The sequence below is a fragment of the Colletotrichum acutatum genome (assembly GCF_030867785.1).
Source record: "Colletotrichum acutatum strain CBS 112980 chromosome Unknown BDZ83scaffold_345, whole genome shotgun sequence".
Taxonomy (NCBI): Eukaryota; Fungi; Ascomycota; class Sordariomycetes; order Glomerellales; family Glomerellaceae; genus Colletotrichum; species Colletotrichum acutatum.
Genome location: NW_026849339.1, coordinates 1 through 8186, shown reverse-complemented (window position 1 = coordinate 8186; position 8186 = coordinate 1). Strand labels below are relative to the sequence as shown.

The following is an 8186-nucleotide window of genomic DNA, read 5'->3' as shown; positions in this document are numbered from 1 at the left end:
AAGATGCCCCTTTACTGGCGTCGAGATACTTCGCGGCCTTCCAGATATTGGCGTCGTCGGCCAGAAAGTCCTCCCAATGGCTCTTCTTCTGTTGTCGGATGGCATCGTGATATTGCTTGGCTGCCGAGCGTGCGCGTTGCTCCAGTTCAGGTTGACTGTTACCTGCCCTTCTCTCCGCTCTCGCCCGGTTTCTCCAGTGGGTATGGATCTGCCGGAGCTGGGTGAGGTCAGCCGTCCACCATCTCTTTGCATACGGTGATGGCTTGGCCGTAGGTGTCAGTGCCTCTACTGCCTCGCACACCACAGACATCAGTCGATCCGTCTGTTGCTGCACCGTACCTCCTGTTGGCATTCGCCCTAGGTTTGCTTCTACTCTCTCATTGATTTGCTTCCATGGGGCGTTCTTGAGGAGGAGCCGTGGCCGGCTTTCCATCTCAGGCGCGGCGATGTCGAAGGTCGTCTCGATCGCCCGGTGGTCCGACCCGTGGTCCGTCTCGTGCAGGCCGCATCGTACCACCGTTCTTGCTAGCTCTTCGGACGCGAGGGATAGGTCGATCGTCGTTGCCGCATCGTTCTTTCCCACGTCTTCGTGCCACGCGGAAGAGCTGCGGAGCGAGTACTCGGCTCATTAGATCGATGATCGGGTCCGCCTCGCCCTGCCGGCCCTCCGACACATCGTCACCTCCCCACAGGTAGTCGTGGCAGTTGAAGTCTCCTACCAGAACCACGTCCACCCTCTCCCCTGTTCCTCCTCGACATTCGTGATAGCTTGTCTCAGCAGGTCGCACGCCTGCCGCAGCATCTCCGGCCTCTGCACCGGCACGTACACCGACGCCACTATCAGTCTTCGATCCGGAAGCCGGACGATGGCCGCAGTGATATCCGAGGACGCTATCGGCAGCTGCTCTGTCTCTACGTCTCTGTTCACCCAAAGCAAACTCCTGATTCCCCATCTTCCTTCGTCCCTCCACTCCGTTGGTACCATCCTCGTCCACCTGCTATTGCCCATCGGAACCGTAATGACCTTACCTTCTATCCTCCGCGCCCATGGCTCCTGCACCGCTATGGCCGTGAAGTCGCGCAACGCCTCATCATTCATCAGACTTTCGTGCACTGCAGCCTGTTTCCTCACGTTGAGCTGAAGGATCTGGACCTTCCTACTCATGGGAACGCGGATACAGCTTCGGACAGTTCTTGCTGAACGACTCGTGCGGTCCGCCACAGGGCACACATGTCACGATCGTCTCACGGCATTCAGAGTGGTGGTGGCCTACCTTGGCGCATCGTCCACACACCCGGGGGTTTACGCACTGGTACGCCTTGTGCTTCGTGATCTGCTGGCAGTTGTAGCACTGCTGGGGGCGCGGCCGCCGTTCAAACGCCATCGTCGTGCCGGACTCTCCTCCAACGTGGAAGAAGCCCTCGGAGATCAGTCTACGCGCATCACCGGCCTTGGTCACGAACACGACCATGGACCCATACGCCTTGGGTATCTCTTTCTTGCTAAGCCAAGAAATCTTGGCAACCGTGGTCTCGTTTTCTCGGCTAAGTGCCTCCGCCGCTTCAGCCCTGACATTGCCCTTCTCATCCAGTACCTCAATTCGCTTCACGTTGTCGATCTTCACGGGATAGAGTTCGTCTCGTAGCACGCGTGCTCCACGGCCGAAGCTCTTCTCCGCGATCTGCTTGACATACCTATGCTCCGCATCGTCGCGACAAATGATCCGGATCCTATCCGCGTTCCTTGGGTCTACCGTGACGGCCAGACACCGCCAGCTACCCTGTCCGTCCAACGCGCGCATCTCCTTTTCCACCGCAGCCCGGATCCGGCCTGGGTTGAGCTTGTCGCTGCCTTCTTCAACTCTTGATGTATCGATCGTACAGAAGGGGTCGCTGCGGCTCGGCAGCGTCGCGTTGCCCGCCGTGGCTACCCGCGAGTCGCGACCTTGCCCACCTAAGCCGCTTCGCGCGACGTCCGCGTAGGACACACTTGGGCTGTTCCGCGTCGCAGCAACTGTTGCGAGTGCTTCGAGGTTTTCGTTCGTCTTGGCGCTTTCGTCCTCCACGCGTTCTTTCATCGCTTGCAGCTCTCCTTTGACGGCCTGTAGCTCGCTCTTGACTGTTTGCAGCTCCGAAGTGACCACGCGAAGCTCTGCCTCAACGTTTTTATTCCGTGCTTCCGACTTCTTCCACGCATCGAACATGATCTTGACCGCTGTGTGTAGCTCTTTGACCTGCTTGCCCATCGTCAGGAGCAGCCCTTTGTCGTCATCCTCTATGGGTTTCGCGCGTTCCTTGGCCAGGGTTGTGGCTCGCTTGGTCGTCGTCCGCCGGCCACCACCAGCAACCTCCGTCGCTCCGTCGGTCGCATTGTCGATTATCTCTTGATGAGTCTGGTTCAGTTGGGCTTTCGCGGATGGCTTTCGCACCCTTCGTGATGGCAGGTCCTCGTCGCTCGCTGCCACCGCCTCCCTCGCAACGGTGATGGACGTCGAATCTGGCTCGAGATCCATCGCGTCGGGACGTGCGCAGAGACGCCACGCGGTAGATCGTGCTAGTGCCACGTAGCGCGTTTCGGAGCTTCTCGACAGCGCTCAACCCAACAACGTCGAATGATTCTTCACACAATCAAATATCGAAAATTCCCCAATCCTCTGATCAATACTACAGTAGAAGTCGAATTTGGTTTCCGTCTTTCTTTGTCGTTGAACAGAAACGCTGGTGTAAGTTCGCCATAAGAAGCTCTACAACCTCCATGTATTAGGAGCTACCTTCTTATACAGTTGAACCTGTGGTTGGGACGGGCATCCGTGGAAAGCGCGGCGTGCTTGTCGGTGTCACCGATTCTGCGATGTGGATGCCACAATCTAATTTGAGTTCCTGTAGTGTATTAGTGTTGAGAAAGATCGGCACGGCCTCCTTCACCTTGTCTTTCATCTGGCCAAAGTCATCCATCAGAGATGGAAACGAGGAAGGAAAAAGTCGCCCTAAAGAGAAATTGGAAAGACTTAAACTTTAACAGGTAAAACCTGCAGTAATTGGGATCTTCTTTCCTGAATTAGGCTGGAATACGCCAGGAATAAAATGCACGGTGACTACGTGAGTCGCACTAATGGCAAATATGGGATCCACCATCACGCTCATGAGCTTCTACCTCCTTCTCCAGGCAACAGAAGCCAACATATTTCTTATTCATAAGAAGAATCAACAAAAGTCCGTGTGATCTATCCATTTAAGAATTTCCGGCCACGGGCTAAGGTGGTCAGCCAAGGAAGTGCCATATCATTGTAAACCTTATGGGATAAAAATCAAAAACATACAACACCAGGTATTCGCTGATCGTCACCGACTCAACTACTGATCTGGCCCTCATTGGCTTGTCTATGGGAGAGCGGACGGGATCCCGAATTTTCCAATGGGTGTGGTCGTATGTGTTCGTATCCGAAAGATAATTCTACTATATTGCAGGTGAATTGAGGTTGGGTGTTGGCTTTCGTGGCTGATGCAGTGTAAGGCTTCACACACTCACAATCGAGGTTTTCCAAACGATCTCTCGAGTGCCTTAGTCATACTAAAAGATGAACCTTGAGCGAGTAGCAAAGCTAGCTCAGTGTCCAACGGCGATGTGACAGGTTGATTGAGGTTATTTTCTCTAGCTGCGGCGTCTGTCAGCTCCGGCAGCTTCGTCAAGTTGATTGAGGACATGATGGTGTCAAGTCGGGTAGGTCCTTGATATCTTCTTCCGTATCCATGATGGGAGAGAGGAATTTGGCCGGTGATTCTTCTCATGGCTCTGGTTGGTCAGGCAGCTGCCCAGAAGGCATACTACAGAGCCTTTGCCAATAACAACGTAAGCTTATGGTTACTCTGAACACTGGCCCTAACTCTTCAACGTACCCGACAGCTCTCGAATGCTGCGTGCAGAGGCATCGGGGGAGTTTGCACGACGGCTTGCCCGCGTGAGGTAAGTGACTTTCCCACATGCAAAGACGCGCAGTAAGGTTGTCGCGGAACGCGTGCTGACATAGAGGACAGTGCGGAGCTGGATTTGTGCTTCGGAGCGTGAACGGGGCTGAAGGCAAGTGTGGCTGCTTCTGCAATAAATAGAGAAGCAGGGTTCATGAGACAGATTTCATTATCATCAATTGATACGATCCAAATACCTAGTACAAGCATAGCGGAAAAGCATTAGTGGATATCCCCCTCCGAAGGCTCTCGCAATCTCAACTTGTAATGCCGTGCCATAACATCTCATAGAGAAGCGCCAACATCAACCAAAACTTTTACTTGGTTGTCCTTATCCGTAATCAACGCCTTGATACCATGCTCTACAAGATCGTCCAAAGGAATCTTCCTCGTGATCATGGAGGCAGGCTTGAGGGCTCCTGAAAACCACTAAGTAAGTAACGGTTCGCGTAATCGGAGTGAATGAGATTCCTTACCTGTTCTCAAGTTCTCAATCACGGCCTGATAATCCTTTTTCTGATATCCAAGTACCGACTTATACGAGCTTTCTCTCCACGTTACCCAATTCGGGTTGAAGGGGATTTCCTTCTCCCAGATTGCGACATTGACAACCGTGCCGCGTGTCTTGACGGCCATGCACGCAGCTTTCACGCTATTCCAAGTGTTAGCAAGGGATCAAAAGGTAAACCGATACACCACACACCTAGCCGGTACGCCTGCGCAGTCAAGTGTGACATCAGCGCCAATGCCACCAGTAATATTCATCACCTCCTCCATAACGTCTTGGCTCTTAGGATCAATGATATGCGCTGCTCCAAACTCCTTCGCGAATCTTTGCCGGGCCGTGGCAATTTCTGCAACCATGATATTCGTAACTCCCTTCGCCTTCAAACACAAGACAGCAGCCAGCCCTATCGGTCCTCCTCCCATCACCAAAACGTTGGACTCGGGTGTGACGGTAGTGGCAGAGACGGCATGCCAAGCTACCGAAAGCGGCTCCACCAAGGCACCAAGCTCGAGAGGGATGCCCTCGGGCAAAGGGAAGACCTGATCCGCGGGCACCGACACCGCCTCACTCAAGCCGCCACCCCCGCCGCTGAGTCCGATGAAGCCGCCGGTGTGGCATGCATTCTCGGCACCGGCTTTGCAGGCCGCACACTTGCCGCAGTAAATCGTGGGCTGCACAGCGCAAGGGAGGCCGATTTTGAGATGCTCCTGCTTGACATCTGAGCCTATCTCCTTGATGATGCCAGAGAACTCGTGGCCGAGCGTCACCGGAATTTGGTCGCCTGTGACGGGATGCTTAGAGGAGGGGCAGAAGTTGGGGCCACCGAGGTATTCGTGGAGATCAGTCCCGCAGATACCGACGAATGCCGGGGCAATCTGGGGAAGAGGCGAAATGCGTGTCAGTGTCAAGTCTGAACTCCAAAAGCAATGCTACAGTCCCTACATCTCCCCCGCGCGGGGTAGATGCCGGGCGGACCATGTACTTAGGATGATACACTGGGGAAATCTCACTTTGATCTGATTAGGGCCACATGATGGCTCTGGAACCTGTTCGATCCTGATGTCTTCCTTGCCGTAATATCTTGCAGCTCTCATGGTGGTAGGTGTAAGTGTTGCTATCGAGTATTGTTCAAAAAGAATTATGACTTCTGGTAATCAAAGTGATGGGTGGGAACATGAAGCGGAAGCTTGAAGATGGGGAGTCGCATTTATGTAGTTAGAGGCTGGACGAACGGAAGCCCGGTAAGTGACGACGTACTGTGCTTTCTCCTCTTGTGGCGTTACTTTGTCGTCCCAAAGTTCCCGGTCCAGAAAGTGTGTCGGTATCACTGCGGAAATAATGGCAGTCGGGTTATCGTATGATCACCAACTGCATTGAGCGCTTCCCACTGCCCCGCACAGTCAGGCCACGTGCTTAGCGGCTGCCATCAGGGATTCTTTCTTGTTTAAGGTCTTGCTGAGAGACTAGGCGCGTCGTGAGGAATACGATATCCGACTGATGCGTACTTCATGGATGCGTACTGATATATCATCATGGCTGGCATAAGTTTCCTTATTTGGTTCACCTTACCACCAAATGTGGAGCAGGATCCTTGCCAACCACCTACGCCGGCCTTCAAGCGACCCTTGAGGTGCAACAACTTGGGTAGATTTATACTCAATCACTGCACAAGCCCTTGAATAATATCAGGACTTCACTTCATCTCTCTACCTTTCAGGCCGATTCGTTGCGCCCGCAAGGAAGTGATAAGTCTGGAATCGGAACTACAACCGGGTGCGAGGAGGAACGATTTCATGTCGACGATTGGCGAACAACAGCCACGACCAGGTGTAAGATCCAGGCTTAAGATACGTTGTTGCACTGAGGTTTATTAATCTAAAAGATGAGTGAGGCGCCCCTTGATATCAAATCCTTAGAAACGTTCCATCTCCATAGGTCTTTCGTTGTTATAACATCGCTGTGCTCGAAATCAAGGGTATCTTTACGCTGCTCCTGACCTATCCACTAACGTCGCTGCGTAAGCAAGTACTTCGGGTACTTTAGTTATCCAGTCTGCCCTACAAGAACGACCCTCAGGCTCCACCTAGCGCCCAAGTGTTTCCGAACTTGTTTCTGCTAAGCGCGATCTTGGAAATCTCCTTGACTGCGTGCATGCACAAATTAGTATGTGATTGTGCAGAAATTTCAAGCGATAAACGATGTAGGAGATTAGAACACTTACAGTCTTTCCAGGTCATGGGATCCTTGGTTTCATCAGCTGACTGTCTCCAGAGCCTCGCCATCCAGCTTGTCACCAATAAGTCCAACTCTTTGTGGTCCATGGGGAGTATGACATCCAACTGGGGCATGCCCAACAGCTTCTTCTCCTTATCTCGTTTTGCGACTGACTCAATAGCGACAACTTCTCCCTTCATGTTTTTCCAATGGATCTCATCTTGGTGCTTTATCTGGTGCACCGCGCTGTCCCCGGCTTTGAAGTGATCCTTCACCTTCCACCCAGAGACGCCGGGCATCAGGTAGACTTCCTTATACGTTCTCTTGGAGCTCATCTGACCCTGAATAACTGTGACGTCGTTCAGTTGCACGCTGAAACTTTCAAGTCCCTTCAGTGGGTCCTGTGTGAAGTCGTAGATGTGGTCCAATCTCGTTCTCACTTTGTCGCTGCCAGCTTCTGATGAGACTCTGTATCCCACTTTCTGAACTCCATACACCAATGACTTTGCGTCGGTCACAACGTTGCTCAGCTCATAGAGCGCGCGAGGTGGTGAAGTATGGGCGAAGATTGTCGTTTTATCCAGGAACAAGGTTGGTGTCTCTCCACAGCTGAGCTGTGCCCTTGAGTCGCTGACGGTGTTGTCATACGTTGGCGGTTCCACGTCAACATCAAGCATGGAAGGGTTTGTTGTCATCTTGGGCGGTGGGTAAGATTTGCGATTGCTGGCTGGATAATTCTGGTTTTGCTAGGTACGGTGCAGTCACAGACTGAGAGATGAAGTTGGAGGTCAACGTTGTGTAGTTAAAGACTGTGTTGGGTGTTCCTCGGCGTGGGGTGTTCCATCCTCAAATAAGGCATCCATACGCGCCTCATTTTTCGCCGCTACGAGCGATTGTATCTGGTCCGTTAATCCAACTAACAAGCATAAGTGGCTGAGCAGAGCTCGGAATGAGGCCACGCCCAGCTCAGGTGTTCTTACACGCTGCAGCCAAGGAGAATGTTGCGCCCTGTAATAAAGGGTCTTGTTCTGGAAGCTGACTAGGCACCTAGATTTCGGGCTCCAAAATGGGGCATGATTTACAGGCCTTCTAGGTCATTGGCAGGGTCTTCGCGAAGGATGTGCAACCTTGTCTCGGAGAAGCCCTGATGGAGTCTTGGTCAGTAAGGCAGAGCGACACAGCCACTACTACAGCGGTGCCGTCTGCTCCGATCAAAGGCTTGGAATTAGCTATGTTCGGCTCCGTGAACGGAGCCCGTGAACGGATATGTTACGTCACACGCATTGCTTTGCTGTGTAGCTGAATGTTTCCTTTTGTTAGAAGGCGATGTTTGCCCTTCGCTAAGAGACCTGAAATTTTGGATCGCATCCTTGTGCAGATCACAAGTGTAAAGGGGCTTGTGATCTTCACTAGCGCGACGAGACGCTGCGCCTTCGAGCGACAGTGTACAGCTCATAAGGCTTATCGAAACCGTGAAGATGCACGCCCTGTAGATGTT

General features: G+C 52.7%; 3 protein-coding genes across 3 annotated transcripts; all 3 read right to left on the bottom strand.

The window, feature by feature from the left end:
• Positions 1 to 2500: 2500 nt before the first annotated feature.
• Positions 2501 to 3045, bottom strand: BDZ83DRAFT_645581 (uncharacterized protein). Its single transcript, XM_060509862.1, has one exon. The coding sequence runs from the start codon at positions 2953 to 2955 to the stop codon at positions 2776 to 2778; it is 180 nt and encodes a 59-aa protein (XP_060357040.1). The 5' UTR covers positions 2956 to 3045; the 3' UTR covers positions 2501 to 2775.
• A 1076-nt stretch (positions 3046 to 4121) lies between these two features.
• BDZ83DRAFT_645577 (chaperonin 10-like protein) lies at positions 4122 to 5786 on the bottom strand. Its single transcript, XM_060509861.1, has 4 exons — positions 5485 to 5786; positions 4670 to 5349; positions 4443 to 4618; positions 4122 to 4385 (listed from the first exon to the last, which is right to left on the bottom strand). Exons 1-4 carry the CDS (start codon positions 5566 to 5568, stop codon positions 4252 to 4254), a joined length of 1074 nt encoding a protein of 357 aa, XP_060357039.1. The 5' UTR covers positions 5569 to 5786; the 3' UTR covers positions 4122 to 4251.
• Positions 5787 to 6268: 482 nt separating this feature from the next.
• On the bottom strand, positions 6269 to 7659 carry BDZ83DRAFT_645576 (uncharacterized protein). The gene is made up of 2 exons (XM_060509860.1): positions 6696 to 7659; positions 6269 to 6617 (listed from the first exon to the last, which is right to left on the bottom strand). The coding sequence occupies exons 1-2, from the start codon at positions 7381 to 7383 to the stop codon at positions 6547 to 6549; spliced, it is 759 nt and encodes a 252-aa protein (XP_060357038.1). The 5' UTR covers positions 7384 to 7659; the 3' UTR covers positions 6269 to 6546.
• Positions 7660 to 8186: the final 527 nt, after the last annotated feature.

Coding starts and splice junctions, on each gene's coding strand:
- BDZ83DRAFT_645581 (XM_060509862.1), bottom strand. CDS start 2,955: ATGGATGACTTTGGCCAGATGAAAGACAAGGTGAAGGAGGCCGTGCCG.
- BDZ83DRAFT_645577 (XM_060509861.1), bottom strand. CDS start 5,568: ATGAGAGCTGCAAGATATTACGGCAAGGAAGACATCAGGATCGAACAG. Junction 5,350..5,484: donor GTGGCCCTAATCAGATCAAA/GTGAGATTTCCC, acceptor CCTCTTCCCCAG/ATTGCCCCGGCATTCGTCGG. Junction 4,386..4,442: donor GATTGAGAACTTGAGAACAG/GTAAGGAATCTC, acceptor AGTGGTTTTCAG/GAGCCCTCAAGCCTGCCTCC.
- BDZ83DRAFT_645576 (XM_060509860.1), bottom strand. CDS start 7,383: ATGACAACAAACCCTTCCATGCTTGATGTTGACGTGGAACCGCCAACG. Junction 6,618..6,695: donor TCCCATGACCTGGAAAGACT/GTAAGTGTTCTA, acceptor GCATGCACGCAG/TCAAGGAGATTTCCAAGATC.